Source organism: Cryptotermes secundus, unplaced genomic scaffold (genome assembly GCF_002891405.2).
Source record: "Cryptotermes secundus unplaced genomic scaffold, Csec_1.0 scaffold1262, whole genome shotgun sequence".
Taxonomy (NCBI): Eukaryota; Metazoa; Arthropoda; class Insecta; order Blattodea; family Kalotermitidae; genus Cryptotermes; species Cryptotermes secundus.
The window spans coordinates 40,968-62,855 of record NW_019743670.1 but is presented as its reverse complement, the minus strand read 5'-3'; the positions used below and the strand labels follow the sequence as shown (position 1 = coordinate 62,855).

The 21,888-nt window shown below is 39.7% G+C and overlaps 1 protein-coding gene across 2 annotated transcripts in view; it reads left to right on the top strand.

Moving 5' to 3' along the window:
• The window catches only part of LOC111874251 (protein FAM160B1), a 77,040-nt gene that overhangs the window by 40,804 nt on the left and 14,348 nt on the right, over nucleotides 1–21,888 (top strand). For both annotated transcript variants that reach the window (XM_023869595.2, XM_023869594.2), the window contains 6 exons: nucleotides 6,941–7,031; nucleotides 7,412–7,589; nucleotides 9,950–10,089; nucleotides 11,810–11,963; nucleotides 16,884–16,959; nucleotides 18,086–18,362. In XM_023869595.2, coding sequence (XP_023725363.1) covers nucleotides 6,941–7,031; nucleotides 7,412–7,589; nucleotides 9,950–10,089; nucleotides 11,810–11,963; nucleotides 16,884–16,959; nucleotides 18,086–18,362 — 916 coding nt within the window. The remainder of the gene's footprint in view (nucleotides 1–6,940; nucleotides 7,032–7,411; nucleotides 7,590–9,949; nucleotides 10,090–11,809; nucleotides 11,964–16,883; nucleotides 16,960–18,085; nucleotides 18,363–21,888) is intronic.

Below are 21,888 nucleotides of genomic sequence, written 5' to 3'. Positions count from 1 at the left end.
ACTGTTCTTCGCAGTTCCCGAGCTTGCGTACACTCTGTTTATAAAATTTGGTTAACAATTGCTAATATACATGAACATTTCTATTTATAACTTCTAGTAAAGTGGACTTTATTATGGGTTAGCAAGGCTGAAAATCGAAATTACTTGGCATCTTTTAGAGAAAGTCTCCCATATTGAATTTTAGAAAAATGTGCCTAAAGTTTGAACATTTATACTAGGTGACTGACACACAGTCGTTACTGTAGACATTTTTGTGCAGGGACCTACAGTATAAAATTGTATTAAAATCAGCCCAGCAGTTTTCGAGTTATGAGGCAACTGAAAAAGTTCCTTTTGTTTACTTCAAAATCCATGAGAAATGTTCGTTGGGTGTGAATTATGTTTCATTTTTCTCAGAAACTTTTGTTTGAAACACTTTGCTGTGATAAATATATGCATAACTTACAGTCCAGTTACACAAACAAAATGCATATATATCTTCATGCAAAGTCTCCATTAATTTGACTGATTTTAGCCAAAATTGGAATTGTCTGACAGCTTTTACTTAAAGCCTCATGTACCAGTTTTTAAAGAAATCTGTTCAGATGCTGATTAGTAGGTCACAGACATGACCTTTTTATAAGGCTTTTTTAAGGTTGTGAAGAATACCCAAAAAGTTGGAAATGAAATTATCTTTTCTTGTAAGCAGAAACTAATCACTTTAATTGATGACATTATTCTTGTTGTGTCAGTTACACATTAGTACCAACTGAAACCATCAGACATAATATCCATGAAGTTGTTGCATCTGTGAATGGATTTGAGGTGCTGAAACATGTAGGGTAGTAGTAGTAGTAGTAGTAGTAGTAGCTCATTATGCAGCTTTCTTAAGCCTCCTATTATTTCACTCCTCTTGGGTCCATATATTCTCATCTGCTTTAAATGCAGTGGATAATACCAGGGGGTACGTGGTAGTGTAGTTGGTTGAGGCACTATGCTACAAGCTGGAAGGGCACAGGTTCAAGTTCTGATGAGGTCATTAGATTTTTCAATTGACCTAATCCTTCCAGCCGCACTATGGCCCTGGGGTCGACTCAGCCTCTGACAGAAATGAGTACCAGGAATCTTCCTGGGGGTAAAGGGCAGCCGGTGCGTAAGGCTGATAACCTTAACCACCATCTTTGAGCCGATTGTCTAGATAATTTTAAACCCTGAACATCTCAACCCTATGGGCCTCTGAGGCCTGTTACAGGGATAGCTTTACCTTTTTTTTTTTACCTATTTTTAGCATTGTAGTAGTTACATTAACAGAAAATACCATTGGGTGAACAGGCTCATTATCTCTCATCGAATTTCAGGTAAACTCATATAGCCTAGTTTGGATTGCACGGTCTTATGTTGTTAATGTCATATTTAGGAAAATTCAGTTTAACTTGTGCATTAGTCTGCATTCTAGATATAAATATTTTCTTGTTCCTTGCACTTATAAATATCTTACAGGTTATCATCGTCATCCTCATTCATGATTTAAAGCTTTCATGGTGACTGTGTGCCATGAAGTCTTCTCAGGTGATTACGCATGTGAATGTGGAGTTGTTATTCAGCATTTTGGTGACTGTCTACATTTCCGTCGCCATGGGGTTGATATGATGAATGTCATGGCCACACATATTTGCACCTGCAGACAGGTGAGAGCATACTGTCTGGGTATAAATACATGTGGCCTCAAAACTTTTTGTATCAACCTATGGTGGTGGAGGTGGAGACAGTCTCTGAAAAGTTTTATACCTACTGTATATTCACACTACTCAGATGATTGTCGAAGAAGACTTAACTGCATTATATTGTCTTCAGCAGTTTAACCACCATCACTGCTGCTGCTACTTTTAGGAAATAATACTTCTCAGAGTTTGACCTTTGTCACATTTGTAATTTAGATTTACAAGCATTAATTCATACAGAACTTGTATGTGTTTATGATGTGATTTATCTCAGTATCAAATGTTGCAATTCTGTAATCTCAGTAAGCAGTAATTAACTAACTAAAAAATGTCAAATACCTAACTTCCACTGGGTCATTTATAATCGCCGTCAAATCAAACTCAAAATGAAGATTTGTGTAATGGCCAGTTACTTTTCTATATTCTATAAAAAATTAAACTTGCTTGGTTTTCAAAAAGTCGTTTCATTGCCGTGGAGTAAGTGGTGCTGGTGTTACTCCTGCCTCGTAAATTTATGCGGACACTGTGTTGTTTTTACCAGTATTAGTAAATAGAAGAAAGAGTACAAGGCTTGCTTGCCTTTTAATAGCATAGCATTCATGCCAAATTTCATGAAAATCAGTCACTTGGTTCAGAAGCTAAAATAAGGGATACACACAATATGGTTATCTCATAGGCCTGTTTTTTTTGTAGGAAAAGGGAAATTGTCTAAAAAATACAAGGTTAAGGAAATTCTGTCAGTGCAAGCGACAGAAAATAATATTGCAACAGTATTTAGACACATTTTGTACCATATTCCCTGTTGTATACTTTTCCTTTCAGCTATTTCCCTGCATAATTTCACCTCTTTTCTTCAGTATAATACTAATCATTGTTCAAATAACAAAAGCTGGCTGTTCATTTCATCTCATTTAAGGATACCATATATGCGCATGACATACTAAAGAGTATGTGGTAACATGATATTTAAACATGAGAACGTGACAGTGGTAGTAGGTGGAATACTGTTGGGCAGAGGAAAGGAGGTATGAGAATGCTGGCTCTGAGTAACTGACATTGGTGGCAAATTTCAAAGTGGCAGTCATTTGTGGTTTTTTTCTGTCTGTGTGTGTGTGTGTATATATATATACACACACACACACGAAGGGGGACCCAAAAATAACCGAAAACGACCTGTTGCGCGCCCATGCTTTATAGTAACGAGTTGTGCTGCTAGGTGGTGTTAGCTGGGGGTCTCCTGCGACTGTTAGTGAGCTGGCGTCAGTCTGAGTTAAGTGGTTTGTCTGTGGTGCTCTGTTGTGTGCGTTCCTGTTTCAACCCTTTGGCGATTAGTGAGATGGCCGACCAGAAGGAACAAAGAGTGTGCGTGAAATTTTGCTTTCTGTTAGGGAAAACTGCACTTCACTCTTCAAGTCGCGGCAAACATTCGCGCGGTTTTCTCTTTGGTCATCTCCGAGCAAGCGAGGAACAAATTTTGCAGACATCCGTCTCATGTGCAAACCTTCGGTTAAAATTCGCTGGACCATGCTCCATGAGATGTTCGTTTCCTCAGAAAGTTGGTCAATGGTCTTTCGACGATCTTCATCAATTTCACGCACACTCTTTGTTCCTTCTGGTCGGCTATCTCACCAATCGCTAAAGGGTTGAAACGGGAACGCACACAACAGAGCACCACAGACAAAGCACTTAACTCAGACTGACGCCAGCTCACTAACAGTCACGGGAGACCAGCTAACACCACCTAGCGCACAACTCGTAACTGCAAAGCATGCGCGCGCAACAGGTCGTTTCTGGTTATTTTTGGGTCCCCCCTCGTATATATATACTATATGTATATAGCAACATTTATTTACAAAAAAATTCATGCCTGAGAAAGAAAGAGAATTTTGAAAATGTCTGAGCCAGTAAGCATTCACAACAATTGTATAATAAGCAATCCCATATAAGCTATTTATCAGACAGATCTGTTTGAGGTGTATTGGAGAGTTCCCAGACTAGGTCACAAAAAGAAACAGTGGCATAACTTACTCAATTTTGGGTCCCATCTCCTTCAAAATAGTCTCCTTGAGGATGTATACAGTGATCCCACCGTTTTTTCCATGCTTCAAAAGCACCGTGGAAGTCATGTTCCTTAATGCTGTTGAATACAGCTTGTTATTCCCTTCAGATGTCAGACACTGCTTCAAAACATCTTCTCTTCAGTCTTATTTTCCGTTTGGGAAACAAAGCAAAACCACAGGGGGCTAAGTCTAGTGAGTAGGGAGGATGGGAAATGATAACCGTGTTACTGTTAGCCACAAACGCTGTGATTTTCAGGGACATGTGGGCAGACGCGTTGTCATGATGAAGGAGCAATGCAGTGCATGTTCAGATTGTCTTTTAAGATCTGCTGGCAAAATCCATAACTGATCCCAGTGGTGTCTGCAACCTCGTGGATTGTTCGGCAACAGTCTTCGTTGATGAGCTCACAATTTTTTTCAACATTTTGCTGGTGCTTGATCACTCTGAAAGTTTGTCATATTCTGTTGACACTTGACCAGTGTTGAAACGTGAATACCATTCAAAAGCCACTGCCCGGCTTAAAGAGTATTCTCCAAAAGCCTCACAAAGCATTTTAAGGGTTTCAGTAGCGGATTTCTTGAACTTCCCGCAAAACTTGATGCAGACACGTTGCCCCCCCCCCCAATTCATCACAGACAAAATGAAACACGAAGTCAAAAATGCACTTGTATAAGAATAGTACATGTTCACTGTGCGGTGTCACATGGCATACTGATCCAATAGACTTGCGAAAGTGTGACCTTGGCCTCCACTCTCATCTTTCACCAAGGCAGTTACAATAATAATAGTCCCGGAACTTTCTGATACCACCTCGTATATATTCAGAAAATTATTTCCTTGCACAGATCATTTTTTTTTATTGCTAGTGGGGTGGACTAAGTCCCTTGTACTGTGGCCACTTCTGGCCTATTGTACCAGCCCCAGATGATAGGTGAGGGTGATTGTGGAGCAATTGGTGGAATGAAGATTGGCAGGGGAAACCTAAGTACTCGGAGAAAACCTGCCCCAGCACCACTTTGTCCACCACAAATCCCACTTGACCAGACCTGGGATCGAACCCGGCCCATCGCGGTGGGAATCCAGTGACTAACTGCTTGAGCTATGGCGCAGCCATTCCTTGCACAGATAGTACTACTACTTGTGTCTTGACAGATTAGGCTCTCTGGCCTATGCCCATTCAGAATCAATTTTAAATTTTAATATTGTAGACAGTAGGTCTCCTTGTAGTGGTGATCAGCTCATCACAAGGCGGCTATCTACACAGGATAACACAAACACAGAATAAATGTAGACAGACATCCTGCTTTGAATGGGATTCGAGCCCATAATCCAAGTATTTGAACAGGCAAAGACATTTTATGCGTTAGATTGTGCAGCCAATGTGATCAGCACAGATAACAGTTTTAATTAGTATTATACATTCCAGTACTAATTTTCCTACTCATAAGTACTACATGCCAAACCTAATTGTATGTGCAAAAATAAGTGAACCATTACTCTCACCCTCTTTCTCTCCCTTGCTGTCTTCCTCTTAAGGAGACAAGACGAGAGAATTGTTCTCTTTGAAAATTTCACTGAACAAATTCAATTGTACTGCTCTCAGAAATACTGTTTGCTCATTCCACATCTGAGAGGGAAGTACCAACATTAAGGAAAGTTCATTTAGCAGCCATAAATGAAATCACTTTTGTAAGGCATAGAAAAATATTAAAGAAAATTATAAAATCTTTGACCTTTGAGTGTAAGAACTCTAAGAATGGCAGACAGGGCATGTGGTAGATAGTTTGTTAAGGCACTATGCTACAAGCCAGAAGGTAGCAGGTTGGATTCATGATGAGTACATTGGATTTTTCAGTTGACCTAATCCTTCCAGCCAAACAGTGGCCCTGCGGTCAACTCAGCCTCTGACAGAAATGAATACCAGAAATCTTTCTGGGGGTAAAGGGCAGCCAGTGTGCAAGGGTGACAACCACAATGCCATGAAATGAAATGAAACGAAACAAAATGAAAATCTGTGAGCTGATTATCTAAAAAAAATGTGGGAGCCACGCTGTCTTACAACTCTGTGGGCCTGTACACCCTCTTACAGGGATAGCTTTACCTTTTCTCTAAGAACAGACATGTGGTAGCCAAATACCACGAGAACACAACAGAGCATTTGGTTATCAAAGTGGTTATTAAAAGTGGATCTATTCTCATTATGCAGTAAGCTGTTAGCAAAGTTGTGATGAATTTGACGTAAGGAAAGGTGATAGCCCTGGCCTAAGATTCATGAATGTCCATGCTGTAGATAAGACTGGACCCACCAATGTTATAATGTTACAAACAAAATCAGGAAATTACCATAAGATGAATTTTGAAAATTTCATGACATGGTTTGAAGAAATACATGTACCAAATTTGTCACCAAAAGGACTGATTGCTATTGGCAACATTGCCCCAAAAAATAAATATGAATGTAGAAGAATGGAAATATCCCTGTGATTGTGTGTAAAAACTGGAAGAACAATGAAGAATTGTATCTTCTGGGATATAATGCCATATAGCCTAATGAAAGTCAACTGACATTTCAGAGGAACATGTTCCCCCCATCTTCTGTGTCAAAGAATAGGCCAAGGAAGAAAGCAGCATGAAGCAGGTAGCAAGCCAGAGTCCTTGGTTGTCTTTTTGACACTGAAGGTGTCAACATGTTCCTCTGAAACGTTGGTTGATTTTCAGTAGACTGCATGGCATTATATCCCGAAGACAAAGCTCTTCATAACCACTGGTATGAGAACTCCAAATCCTACACAGAACAGCAGTACTGGAAAAGTGACATGATTGTTGAGCAAAAAATGGAGACAGTGTTAATTGAGCTTGGACACACAAGTGAGAAAACAGCATCCATGCTAGCAGCAAGGTTCACAGGATCTAGTACAGAAGTATTAAGTTAGAGCAAAAGTAAGATGCAACTGTTCTTCTGTACAGTACAGGTTACTTTCAACAGTAACTGTATATTTTGTTTTATTTTATGGCTTTGTGACAAACTTCATATTCAAACCATTCCCCCCTGTCCTTTCCCTACTGAATGTACAGTTAAGTTGGTTAGGTAGCATATGGATAAAAGTTTATATTGCAGTTTGCCGTTATTTCATTTTGAGTAAATGCTTTTGTTTCAGTAGTACTGTTATTGTTTTCAGCTTGGACTCCCCTGTGTGGACTGATAGTTCACAGTTCCCAGGTTGTCGACAGGTGGCAGCATTTCTTGCATGGCTTGACTATTGTGACCAGGCGAGTGTATTCAATCAGTTGTATTTGCCACATTTCAACTGTAAGCATTTAGTTTTAAACAGGATTGTACAAGAAGTGAAATGAATAATGCTTAAAATTCTGTGAAAAGGAAGTACCATTCTGATTCTTTTAGGACTGTGATGCTTATAGCAGTTTATTATATGTACAAACAGTCCCTGTACAGTGACTTACAATCTTTATCACCCTATCATTTGCTGTAAGAGAATACTGTTCTCTAGTATTGTTTCATGTTTGATTGAAAGCCAAGAAGACCATAACTGAAGGCTTAAAAAAATTTCATATCAAAATACAGACATTGTCTTGAATATTTATTATCTATAACCCTATTGAATATCTATATCAGTATTTGATGCAAACAGCTTGTTCGAGAATCTCATCCCATCCTAGGCACAGCACTGGCCAACAGTGTGCGATTGGAGTTTCTTGAAAAAATTCTGGGCCCGGCCCTTCTCCAGCCAGATGCTTCAAATGAAGTTTTCATCACTGCCTTTATTAGCAAATGCTTGAAACAAGTCTCTGCCCCTGCCCTGCTTACTGGTAAGCACCAACAAATGTGGACGTTCACATAGTTCTTTGTGTAACGGAATTTATGAGAAGAATAGTTCAGTCAGTAAAACGACTAGCAGTGGGCTGGATAGACGGGAAACAAATTTCCAATGGAGGTAGGGATTCTTTTCTTTGAAAGCGGATCTGGATTGATTTTTGGATCACCCAGGTCCCTATCCAGTGAGTACCTGGGGCCCTTTCTCTGATGTCAAAACAACTGGAGTGTGCAACTGACCATCTGCATCTGGCACAGTATTTTAGTGTGTATGCCTGTTACTAGGTAGCAACCACTAAACAGACAGGTTGCCATGGCAATGAGTCCACATGCAGCAATAGAGGAACTGTTGGAAACTCTTCTCTGTGTGGTCCATGCCAAGGGGTTATATAACGACACCAACTGAGCTTCTGTCAGTTGTAAGTCAGTCTGTGAAGTGGAGACTAGGAGGTTGGTGTGAGATGGCTGCCAGCCTGAGAGTTAGGCAATTGAAGCAAAAGTTTAGGTTCGTGGAATAGTAGCCAGCAGGCAACAAAGTGATCACAGAAGCTGAAGAATCTTAACCGTTAGAAGCTGTTACCAGGAAACAACTAATATAGACTGTAACAGACTGAGAACACTAGTCTGTGCGTGTTAGTAATTTGTGAAGTGTAATAATGAGTTGTATAAGTGTGCAGTAAATCCAATTACCCATCCAGATCCCATCTGTAGTTACTCATAAATGTGACAATATGTGGAACATTACCTCAGTGTCTGTGCTGTAATATTACTAAGTGCATTAAATGCAGTTTTCCTTAGGCTTAGATTTTTGCAGATTTTATAATATTCTGATCCACTGGGCCCTGAATTATTGAATTAGATTCTGTAGAGGAAAGGATGTGACATCACATGCATTTTCTGTTATTTACCATTGTGGCACTTCATGGTGGTAAGATCACTATACATTAAGTTGCATATGATTGCCTGGAAGTGAAATGCAGGTGCATTTGGATTGTTTCATGCATTATGTTCACATGTGTCTGTGCGCTTGCATGCACATGCATGTGTCCGTCACTTCTGTGTATGTATAAGAAATTGTAATTTTGGGATTTTTCATTGTTACACAATTTCAGGTTGTCATAGCAATGAATTGTTGAGTATAAACATGTTTCATGAATTTAAGTTATGTAGTACATCATGAGTGAGCAGTCTTTTGTTTGAGTTATCTTGTCTATTCTATGAGCATTGACACAATTTTGATATACAGTACTATAGAAAGGAGATAGTTTACAAATGAGTATATGTTATTTATGGCCTCGAAACATCATTCGATAACATTTGGGACTGGAAAGGAATATGGGATTAAGGAGGGAGAGTTAATAGCATGAAAGCTTATACAACATTACAAGACTTCCTTGTGGTTTTTTAGTGGGTGTTACACTAGTGTGCATATATACTACCACAGTCAATAAGTTCATGGAATGGTCATAAAGCGTCATACGGGAATTTACTGTCACTATGTTTCAGCAATGTTTTTGACAGCTATATGAACGTTGGCAGTCTTGCATAGCGGCCAACAGAAACTATTTTGAAGGCCGATGTGGATCTGCATTAAGTGTATGTGAATACCTTGTAATGTAATGCAATAAAACCACATTCCACGAATTTAGTGACTCTACCACGTACAAGGGCTGTTTGGAAAGCAACCTCCAGTGAACTGTTAACAAAACAAGCATGGAGAAAAATAATTTGTTATATACAAAAAATACGTACATACTTAAGCTACGTCTCAATGCAATCACTGCCAGAATTGAGTCACTTGTTGTGTCGGGGAATAAGTTTTTGTATGCCTGTGTGAAAGAAGCTTGCCACGTTTCGACACCTTCCATGAACTCTTCATTATTGTTGAAGTGCCATGAACCCAACCAGTTCTTCATGTATGTAAGCAGGTGGTAGTCACAGGATCAGGGCTGTAAGGAGGTCGATCACACAACTCCCAGTTGATATATTCCAGCAGTGCTCTACTGTGAGCAGCTGTGCTCATATGTGGACACACATTGTCATGGATGTCAGCATTCCATGCATTTTGTTGTGAATGGCCTTATGAATTTTGTTTAGTGTTTCATAATACACTTGTGACGTTATTGTGGTCCCCTGTTGCATGAATTCCACCATCAGCACTCCTTTCCTGTCCCAGAAAACAGTGCTGTAAGCTCTCTGGCAGACAGAAATTGTTTAAACTTTTTCGGCTTATTTGGTGAATGTATGTGCATCCACTGCCATTTTTGTATGATGTTATTGAACCTTAAGATTTACTGCCAAAGAAATGGAAACCACCCTACATGGTATTCAATATCATCACATTACTGTGCTGCAGAATTCCTATACTGGTTGGTTGGGGAGAACAGAGAGCCAGAGTTGCCTGGGTTGTCAACTTGTCCTATGAGGCAACATTTGCTGTACAACTGCTTCCATAAAGAAGATGAGGTTAGCCTAGAAACACTGAGGCTCTTTGAGGTAAGATAATACAACATACTTAGGAAGTAAAATAGTGACAGATAGAAAAGCCCTAGAAGAAATGGCAGAAAGAATGAAAAATAGAAACACTTTATCCCTTATTTAGGGATATAGTTTTGGAATGGAAATGCAGTGAAAAGAAGACCCCACAGGAAAATGTGTTTCAGAATCACTTTATGCCCATATTAATGTTAGGGGCTGAAACATGTGCATGGACAAAAGCAGGTATTGTAGACTAACTGGAGCTAAGATGAAATTTCAAGGAAATATGGAAGGGAAAACTGTAGAATAAAAGAACCGCTTTCACAGCAAGCAGAAACATGATGGACTTCCAGTTGCACAAGAAATCAGGTTACAATCATGAACAAAGAACTATTCATACATCAATCAGAAGCTCTATGTTTTGTCTACAAGCACATATCACATGCCCCTACAAGATATGTACCATGAGGAAAGGAACAGCAAACACATCAATGAAAGTAGCAGGAATTTTTTTCTCTTGGACATCACATAAATATAAAGCAAACAGGTAATGCTTCAAATCCTGTTATGATACTAATAGCAAGAGCAATGCTTAGATTCTGAGTAAACAGTAGACATGCTTATAAGGAAGTTTGATATACGAGGGGGGACCCAAAAATAACCGAAAACGACCTGTTGCGTGCGCATGCTTTGTAGTTACGAGTTGTGCTGCTAGGTGGTGTTAGCTGGGGGTCTCCCGCGACTGTTAGTGAGCTGGCGTCAGTCTGAGTTAAGTGGTTTGTCTGTGGTGCTCTGTTGTGTGCGTTCCTGTTTCAGCCCTTTGGCGATTAGTGAGATGGCCGACCAGAAGGAACAAAGAGCGTGCGTGAAATTGATGATGAGCGTCAAAAGACCATTGACCAACTCTCTGAGGAAAAAAACATCTCGTGGAGCACGGTCCAGCGAATTTTAACCGAAGGTTTGCACATGAGACGGATGTCTGCAAAATTTGTTCTTTGCTTGCTCGGAGATGACCAAAGAGAGAACCGCGTGAATGTTTGCCGCGACTTGAAGGGTGAAGTACAGTTTTCCCTAACAGAAAGCAAAATTTCACGCACACTCTTTGTTCCTTCTGGTCGGCCATCTCACTAATCGCCAAAGGGTTGAAACAGGAACGCACACAACAGAGCACCACAGACAAACCACTTAACTCAGACTGACACCAGCTCACTAACAGTCGCGGGAGACCCCCAGCTAACACTACCTAGCAGCACAACTCGTAACTACAAAGCAGGCGCGCGCAACAGGTCGTTTCCGGTTATTTTTGGGTCCCCCTTCGTAGATGCTCTTCTTAGGTCAGTATCGCTCCTGATGTCGGCAGTGTAGGATGGCAAGCCAGTTACTAAGGGATGTTGAGGGTGTTGTTAACCAGTTAATCCTTCAGATTGAGAGTTAACAGTTGGAACATCCACCATTAGCATCATAAGCCTTTCATGGCCTTACAAGAGCCACTTTAGCTGTAATTTCAGGCCTTTACAGGTGTCAGGGATGTAAGTTGCTGCTCTACATAGCACTAACAGGCATTTATCGTGGAGAACCCTAAAGCCAGTGGCTAGCTGAAGAATAAGTTCAAGGAAAAAGAAAGAATTGAGAAGTGCTTTTTGTTTATGCATTATCGTTAGAGATAGTTATGGAATTGTTCTAAGAAAAATATTTATCAAAATGAAGCTAGTAGTATTGAGAAATTTTGTTTGTTGAGGTGCTGCTGCAGAAGCGAAATGAACATGTCCTGCATTGTTTGGTGCTCGTGTACCTGACTTCCCGAAGTTATTATGACAGCTCTGCATCAGACTCTTTAATTGGCTCATGGAGTGATGAAGAAGACGAACGTGAACGACAGAGAGACAGTCCCTGTATGTACCTTTTACTCAATGCTTCAGATATAGTTATTGACGTTTTGGACATATCCCTCATCCTGTGTTTTTTCATTTAGAGACTGGACTCTGTCTCTGCCCTTGGACAAAAAGCTGCTCAATTGGGCCCAATTGATAGAATTATTCCCTATATATGGACCTAAAAAGCTAGTCAGTTGGGCACAATCAATAGAACTAGACACTGTAAAAACAGGAATTGAGATAATGTCCAGAAAGTCAATAATTGTATTAATACACCATCATTACAGGCTTTTAAAGCTTCAGATATTCAGTGTTGATTTTCTGGAGCTGAGTGTATTACTTGAGTTTCGTGACTTAATTTTACTTTTTCAGAATTATCATAGTGGTGACAGAAACTGTTATTAAATATAAGCTGATTGAAGACACTGAGGAAATGAAGTTTACTGTTTCCTCCTAAAGGATGTGTTCAGTTTTCTCATAAGAGCATATTCAGATTAATTTCTGAAGGTGTGTGAATACATAACCCAGTCTCTTTTCAAAGTTTTACGTATTATTATTTTAGTTAAGTTATTTCTGCAAGATGAATTGAGAAGAACATGTACAAGTAACTATTTCGAGCAAGATAGCATTGGAAAGTAGAAAATACGTGGTTCAATCCAAAAGTTCCCGAAATATATTAATAAAAACTATTACGTCTTACCTGGATCTTATTCTGCACTGTCACCTACAAAGTAGCCCCCTTGGGAGCACATACACCGATCCCAGCATTTCTGCCACTCTTGAAATGCATCCTGGAAGTCTTTCTTTGTTAGGGTGTTTAATACCGTCTGTGCTTCCACTTGAATTTTCTCAACCGTATCAAATCTTCGGCTCTTCAACTTGATTTTCATCTTGGGGAAGAGAAAGAAGTCGCATGGAGCTAAGTCTGGCAAGTATGGTAGGTGGGGAACAACTGCTGTCTTGTTTTTAGCCAAAAATTCCTGCACAATGTAAGCCATATGCAGTCGTGTGTTGTCATGGTGGAGTACCCAGTCTTTTTATGCGCCACTTCTCTGGACGTTTTCTCCTCATGTCGTCCCTCAAACGCCTTAGAACATCGCGCTAGACCTCTTTATTGACTGTCTGACCAGGAGGGACGAACTCCTTATGAACAATCCCGTCAATATAAAAAATACATCAACATGGAATGAATGTTGCTCTTGACTTGTTGAGCTTTTTCTGGCCAAGGTGAAGAAGGGCTCTTCCATTGCAACCATTGCTACTTACTCTCAGGGTCATAGCCATAAACCCAACTTTCATCACCAGTGACAACCTTCAAAAGAAAGTTTGGATCCTCTTGAAGCTGTTGTTGAATTTCCCTGCAGACTTCCAAGCGATGCTGCTTCTATTCATTTTGCAGCAGTCGTGGCACAAACTTCGCCGCAATCCTCCGCATGTTCAGTTCCTCTGACAAAATTCGTTGGCATATACCATAACTTAGTCCCAAGGTGTTACAGAGGTCTTGGATGGTCAGTCTGCGATCTTGCAGGATCAGCTCTAACTTTCCTGACATTTTCTGGTGTGGTGGCAGTTGACAGCCGTCCCGAACAATTGTCGTCATCAGTCGATGTTTGGCCATTTTTGAAACGCTTATACCAGTCATAAGTTTTTGTCTGGCTTAACTATTGTCACCAAAAGCTTGCTTCAACATTTGGTGCGTTTCTGCAGCAGTTTTCCAAATTTTAAAGCAAAACTTTATACAGACACGCTGCTCTCTCAGGTCAACCATCGCAAAACCGCAAACTCACGGAAACACAACAATGGAAATATGTTCACCAACAATAAACCCAACCACTCAACTCTACAATTATAGTATTTAGAAGTGACAGTCCTCCGACACAGAGTAGGAGAAGTATTGGTAGTGGCAGGGAGAGATCCAGCATGCTGACAAGTGTGAAGGGGAATGCAGTACAGGCATTCTCAAGAGGAAGTGATTTCTTACCTCATTGTGTTGCATAGTGTTGGTGGTTTAGTCTCGATGATGTTCACACAACCGATGTTAAGTTTTAAGTGCTGAATGGCAGACTGTTATGCACTATACACTATTATACACTTTTCACTGTTACATACATATTACACAGGTCTATTTTAAAGGGGCAACACCGGCAATGTCCGCATAGATATCATCTCCACATGCCTGTCCTTCCTCATCACCACCAGATGAATCAGGGCTATCATCAGAACTGTCATCACTATAACCGCCAACATGGAAGACGAACTCCTGTCCTGCGTCCAAAAGGCCTTCCCGTGCCATTAATTATTGCTCAATGTTCCTTACAATTTGGCACCTACGTTGCCATTCTTCTGCAGTTATGGAAGCCAATTTTTGGTCTGCCAGTTTAATGACATCATCCATCATAAATGTGGTATTGTTTTGAGCAACCCAGTTTTTGTACGGTGACTCATATTAACTCAATTGGATTGAGTTCTGGGTGATATGGAGGAGTCGTAAAATATTGTGATTGTGTTCTGCAAAGATTCCATCTGTTTTATAGGAAAGGTATTTCGGTTTGAGTGGTAGGATCATATTATATATGTCTGGACTCCACAATGATGAAAAATCAGTGATATTGAAGGTAATAGGTGGAAGGTGATATTTTAGCCAGAATATCATAAAATCAAACTTCAGTTTTGAGTTAGGGGCTCTTCAGGGGTTGTCTTTGGTTTTTTGTTCATCTGTATTTCAACATTAATTGGAAGCCGAGCAGTCTGTTATGTTATCACAGCAATTTAAACACCATACTTTCCTGAATAGACTTTTTTACATGTAAATACTTCTCTCAGAGAACTGATTTCACCTTACATTCATGGTTGTTTCGTTATGCACCTGAAACTGAATTGATTGTCCACTAGTATTATGTATAGGCAGTTGTGGAAGGAAACTTTTGGAGAAGAAAAGTGCAGTATATCCTTTAAGAGATGGGCCATTTAAATTCCCGTAATGGCAGCGGGCCAGAGTTACCGTATTTACGCATGTATAGGCTGCAGCACAATTTTCAGACAGAAATTGTAGAAAAAATAATTTTCTTGGAATATTATTTCAGGAGTAGAACACCCTGTATTACTAATTATGAATATAATTTTTTTTAAATGAAGTGTGATTTCGAATATAAGCCGCACCCCAGTTTTCCTGTTGAATTTTTGGCAAAAAATGTGTGGCCTATACATACGTAAATACGGTAATTTAAATGTCCGCCATTGTAGAGTATTAAAAATTGTAAGCATGTTACTGAAAATGCTGCGATGTCTACAATTTTTGTGCTAAACGAACGAAATAAACGCTTTTATTTAGAAAGAATATAGAATCAGATATTGTAATTTACAGATTTTAAAATATTGTAACATGTTTCGTTACTGAAGACGCCGTCGAGATTGTTAATTGGTTTATTCAACAACCTACAAGTAACGGCTACAATTATAACAATGTTGCGGGGTTTCACAATTTATAACCCTATTCGCAAATCAATTCACTCTATTGTTAGTAATCTACATGTTTCACAGTACGGGAGCTATACAAGTGTCGCTGTGTTACACATTCCCAATTAATTCTCAGTTATCACAAACTGTCACTGATTATCACTCGTTCACTGCTGACTGGGGAACTGTCTTCGGCCGCTGATACACTTTAACTCTCTCCGGGGACGGCTACATGTTCAACCCCCTCCGGCGGCTGTGCGGTTCCCTTATATATAGCCGCAGTGCTTGCCTGTTGCATAATGAGTGCCTTGTCACACTAGGAACCGGTGCCACATCGCCGTGTTGCCTGCGTCACAGCTGTGTTGTGTGTTACATCACCGTGCGGTGGGGGGGGGGTGACGGAGCGCTGACTCACCCACCACGTCACTGCTGGGGGGGGTTCTCCATTGCGCAACATGTCACACTGCTCCCTCCTTAAGGCTGTTCATCCCGAATAGCCTAAGGGTGCATCCCCGTTCCTTTTCTTTGGAGGCTGTGCTTTCTGCGTCTCCTGTTTCGGCTACTACTCGCAGCAACATGTCACAATATGTAAAAATTGTTACACTGATTGCAAAAAAAAATTCCCTCAATTTCGTGCGTCAGTCCACAAATATGCATACAGTTTCTGCACTATAAATGCATGCTGCTGACATCCTGTCTTACTATGTTTTATCTGGCAAAAGGGGAGGAAGTTTATGTTTTATTGCACATTCTCCAGTCACGTCGGAACCTTTCTGTATGCACGAGTGTGGGTGAAGTCTTATCGTACTTTGTCCTTCAGAAACTCTGACTGTGTATACCTCGGACTAGCCACACAGAGGTAGTGTTCTCGGAATACCCTTGCACATCCCGCATGCTTCCTTGCCACTTTCAGAGTCATCTCTACCGCATTCTGAATCGGTGTCATTTATCAGCGGCCTCACAATTTCGGCTTCTTCCATGCGAAATGAAGCCATGGTGGATAGTTGAAATTGCGATGTTTTATAAGCGTTATGATTAGAGGAGGCCACTCGACATCACTGGCCGGCTTCCTCTAATATGAGAGTGAGGTGTCGTGTGTGCTCTTCGCGTGGGAAACGGAGTTACATCCGGACAAAGTGCATGAATTGCGATGTCGGACTCTGCATACAGTTAGATGCAACATTCAGTTAGATGACACAGGGAAAACTGTCTACTTATAAAGCGGGTTCCCAAAAATAATGTAAGTAGAACAAGAATTTCTATCTTAAAATTAGATTTTAAAACACTGTGCGCACGTGTGGACTGCGCCTACCCATATGGTGTCACACAGCCACTCGGCTATACTTTAAAGGTCTCCATACGGTGTCGCTAGGCTCTTAGAGGATATTTGATTGTACGTGGTCGATAAATCTGATGTTACTAATAAATTTGGATAGGTTCTTGGAAATTATATAATATTAATTCACGAATGCATTGTTTCAGTACTGGATTTTTCTCCTGGATCATCACCTGTTAGCAGGACTCTTGCCCCAAGCAGTATTAACAAAGTCATAAATAGGTGTGTATGCTAGTTGATGTAAATCAAATAATTCCATTTCACAGACTGCTGTCTGAATTGTGTGTGCAGACATTAGTTTTGACCACTAGCTGTTATAAACGATAATTCTGAGCAGTTGCCTTTTTCTGAGCTTTGAAAGATATCAAAACTTAAGTTAGACTTTAACAATCCTTAACCTACTTCATGGCAATGATATTACCTCCACAACAGGTAACAATGATTATGTAGTAAAAGATGGCACTGTGCAGTTCAGAATGGAGGAACTAGTTGTCTAATTTCATATCTTGTCCACTGTAAATTGTGATAGACCATATGTAACATGTGTTTTATGTTAAACTTAATATGTATTGATTGAAAGATGGATATCCATTCCACAGTGTTGAAGACTATATGGTAATATTATGATGTGGAAGATACAGATTGTGATCTTCCTTATGAAGATGTTGGATAATGGCTAAATTTTTAATAATTTGGCAGGCCCTTCATGTTTGTTTATGGTGGAATTTACAATAAAATGAAGGAATCAGTTAATCAGTTCCAGACTTTCCAGAGGTGGTGCTTCAGGGAAGAGAGAAGTGAACCGTAGGATCTTAGAAAAGCATGACCTTTATTATATTTCTGCATGATCTCAAATCAGCATGAGAAGACCCAAAACTGTATATGTCTCATCCACTGTTATGTCATTGCCTTTTTGGATTTTGGAGTGAAATGTGAATGAAATGACACATTTTGCAGTTTGTTACCATGCATATTTATTGGCCTCAACTTCTGTCAATTGAATAAGAACTATGTCAAGAAGAGCCCGAAACATTTCAACATTGTCCACTTCATTTGGCCTCCTGAGGCTGCACATTAGGGATGGCACATTTTACATCCCCCTTTCCCTTCTGTTCGTTAAATTAAAATTCTGCTGATCTTTTGTTCAGTTCATGACCTTTAATTTATGGTAAACTAAATATGTTATACTGCAGTGTAAATAGAACTGTTTTATGAATTATGTTCGTTTTCATCACTGTCTATAAACTTCATGTTATTAATTGTTACCGTATCTAATTTTTGCAGTTCTGATACCTGTGAATCTAATAATGAGAACCTGTTGTAAGACAACTTTTCTTAATCATGACAGCTTTCTCTTCCTGCTGCCCCAACATTTGCACTCTACAACTGATCCTGATGAAACAGGTTACGAGCAGTATGTGCAGGATGCGGACAGACAGTATCAGGCCTGCACGACACAATGTGCATGCTATGGCTGGCCAAATGAAGCAACCTTTCCTGAGTCAGCGGAATATGATGATTCATGTAGCTCTGATTCACGTCCTGAAGCCGACCATGGTTGTCAGTTCTATGAAGGCCCATTTCTACGAATGATATTCACACGAATTGCACGTTTACCGTACCAGGTGAAGAAAATACTCTAATTTAATTTACTTTCCTTATTTTATAAAGAAAGATAGGCTTATGGTTTTGTCATGTCAGTGCTAGCGTGTGAGCATGCACGTGTGCGTGAACACCAGATGATTTATTCTTATGTAACTTTGCATCAGTATCTTGCCACATTCCATTTTTGCAGCTTCCATCATGACGGTCTTGTCAGTGTTTGGGGTGGAAGGAGCACCACTATCTTGTTATATAGACTTGAAATTTTTTGTGCAGTGAGCTGGAATTTCCAAACATTCTGAGTGATTATTAATTTCTCTCTATGACTATAGTCCATAGTGTTAATTAACCAGTATATTTTAAAAAATTATTCTCTTGTTATTATAAAGTTGGTTGTGCAGAAAGCTTTATTTCGCTTTTGATTTCATGGCAGTAACTAATGGACAGTTGAAACTAGGAATGTGAAATTGAATTGCATCATAAACATATCTTGACATGATGCCTAGGAATGTGGAATCTAGGAGTCATGAGAGTGTTACTGGTGCATCCATTGCTGTGCAGCAGCTTGTTAAAACACATTTCCACAGCAACAAATGTACACACAGCAGTCAGAGGTGATGGTCTCTCATCGGTCTGCAACTTCCCAATGTAAAGCAATGCATTATAGTGAGAGCAACGCCAAGAGAGTGGTCTGAACACTCCAAGTGCCGTCAGACAGTGAAATATGTTCATGATTCCCATGGGGCTCAGAACCAAGAATAACTGTGCTGGCAAGGACCAGGAGAAATTTACCCCACTGACTGAGATAACTGAGCCACTGAGAACAGGACATCACTAGGAGTTCCACTTCTCAGAAACCAAAGCCTGGCAATGTGTCTGTAACAGTAGAACCAGCAAATCAGAGTGATGTAACAGGTTATGAAATGATAATGAATATTTGTGTAATGTGGAAGGTTGCGGGATTGAATCCCGATGAGGTCAATTTTTTTCAGTTGACCTAATCCTTCCAGCCGCACTATGGCCCTGGGGTCGACTCATCCTCTAACAGAAATGAGTACCAGGAATATTCTTGGAAAGTTCTTAAGGGTAAATGGCGGCCAGCATGTAAGGCTGACAACCTCACCGCCAGCTACGAGCCAATTGTCTAGAAAATGTGGGAGCCTCAACATCTCACAACCCTATAGGCCTCCACGGCCTGTTACAGGGATATCTTAAATTTTTTTTTCTTTTACTTATCATTATTCGTAAATAAGATGATTCAGTTGTGCCGTGAATCTCATTATCAGTCCAAACCATGTTTGTAGTCACTGTCATGCAACAGTGTCTACAAATCTTGCATTAAGCATTTTTATTTATTAACAATTAACATAAGTGGCAATGGTGCAGACCTCATAGCTTATTGTAGGTTTAAAGGGGCTGTAAAAGTATTTTGGTTTATGTTTTCACCATTCATTCCTTAGGCAGTTGCAACAATATGGAGAACTGCATTTGTTGCTAACCAGCAGAGATGGGGCAGTCATGTAAATTTATTTATTATTTTAGGGGGGAAGTCATATCACAGAATTTGAGAATCCCCTGCCTTAACAAGTTAGGAAATGTATGCATAGCATAACAGTTCTTATATTTCTGACATGTGCAGTCCATTTTATGTATTTATCATGAAAACTGCAGGACTTACGGAAAAAATATTTTTAGCATATAATCCTTGATTCATTTTCATAAGATAATTAGTTCTTTTTGGCATAAGATAAAATTGCCCCATCAGTGGAAGAAGCCTATTATTGTACTAGTTCACAAGAAGGGCGATAAAATTGACTGTAGTAATTATTGCGGGATATCACTGCTATCAACTTCATACAAAATGTTGTCCAATATTCTTCTCTCTAGGTAAAGTCTGTACATAGATGAAATTATTGGGGATCATCAATGTGGGTTTTGATGTAACAGATAAACTACTGATCTGATTTTTTTCATTTGTCAGATACTGGAGAAAAAATGGGAGTAAGATGAGACAGTACATCATCTATTCATAGACTTCAAGAAAGCCTATGAATCATTTAGGAGGGAAGTATTATACAACATTCTTATAGAATTTGGGGCACCCATTGAAACTAATTAGGCTGATTGAAATGTGTTTAAACAAAACGTATGGTAAAGTCCCTATAGGTAAACTTTTGTCTGATAATTTCCCTATCCAGAATGGTCTAAAACAAGGAGATGCTTTATCACCACTCCTTTTCAATTTTGCTGTAGAATATGCTGTTAGGAAGGCCCAGGAAAACCAGGTGAGACTGAAATTAAATGGACACATCAGCTGTTGGCCTTTGCTGATGTGAAAATACTGGGTGATAATATAGATACCATAAATAGAAACACGCAGACTTAATTGATGCTAGAAAGGAAGTCGGTCTAGAAGTAAACACTAAAAAAACTAAGTATGTGTTGTTGTCTTGTTACCAGAATGCAGGGCAAAATCATGACGTAAAGATAGCCAACAGATGTTTTGAAAGTGTGGCACAGTTCAGATATTTGTGAACGTCGATAACAAATCAAAACCTGATTCAGGAAGATTTTAAGAGGAGATTGAACTTGGATAATGCTTTCTACCAGTTGGTTCAAAACCTTTTGTCTTTTCATCTACTGTCCAAAGACATAAAAATTAGAATATACAAAATCATAATTTTGCCTGTGGTTCCATATGGGTGTGAAACTTGGTCTCTGACGTTAAGGGAGGAACATAGACTGAGGGTGTTGAGGAGAATATTTGGACCGAAGAGAGATGAAGTGACAGGAAGTTGGAGAAAACTGCATAATGAGGAGCTTCATAACTTGAACTCTTCTCCAAGTATAATTGGAATGATCAAGTCAAGGAGGATGAGATGGACAGGGCATGTAGCACGAATGGTGGACAAGGGGAATGCATGTAGGATATTGGTGGGAAAGCCGGAAGGAAGAAGACCACTGGGAAGACCAAGGTGTAGGTGGGGTGGACAATAATAAAATGGATCTTGAAGAGATAGGATGGGATGATATGGATTGGATTGATGTGGCTCAGGATAGGGACCAGTGAAGAGCTCTTGTGAACACAGTAATGAACCTTTGGGTTCCATAAAATGCTGGGAAGTTCTTGAGTAGCTGCACAATTGGCGTCTTCTCAAGAAGGTCCCAGCTGCATGAGCGAGTGAGTGAGAGTGATATACGTGGGTTACTTCAAAAGTCATGGCAACTAATTTTTTTTGGCCAAACACGTTACAGTGAAGAAAGTTAAAAATATACTTATGAAAGGGCATGATATACCCCTCTGATTGGCTTAGTCAGATCAGGTTGATGTGAAGGGGCATAGGTATAGGGGGCAAGAAAAATTGCACATTATGAAATGACTTTTTTTTTATTCTTTAATCCTTGAAAAATTCAATTGTGATTAAGAAATAAAAAAAATGTGATTTAAATCTGAATTCTTACATTATGACTAGCAACCTTCAAAGTAGTCTCCAAGTGTATCAAGTACTCGCTGCCAGCGATGAGGAAGACGGTGAATAGCATCAGCTT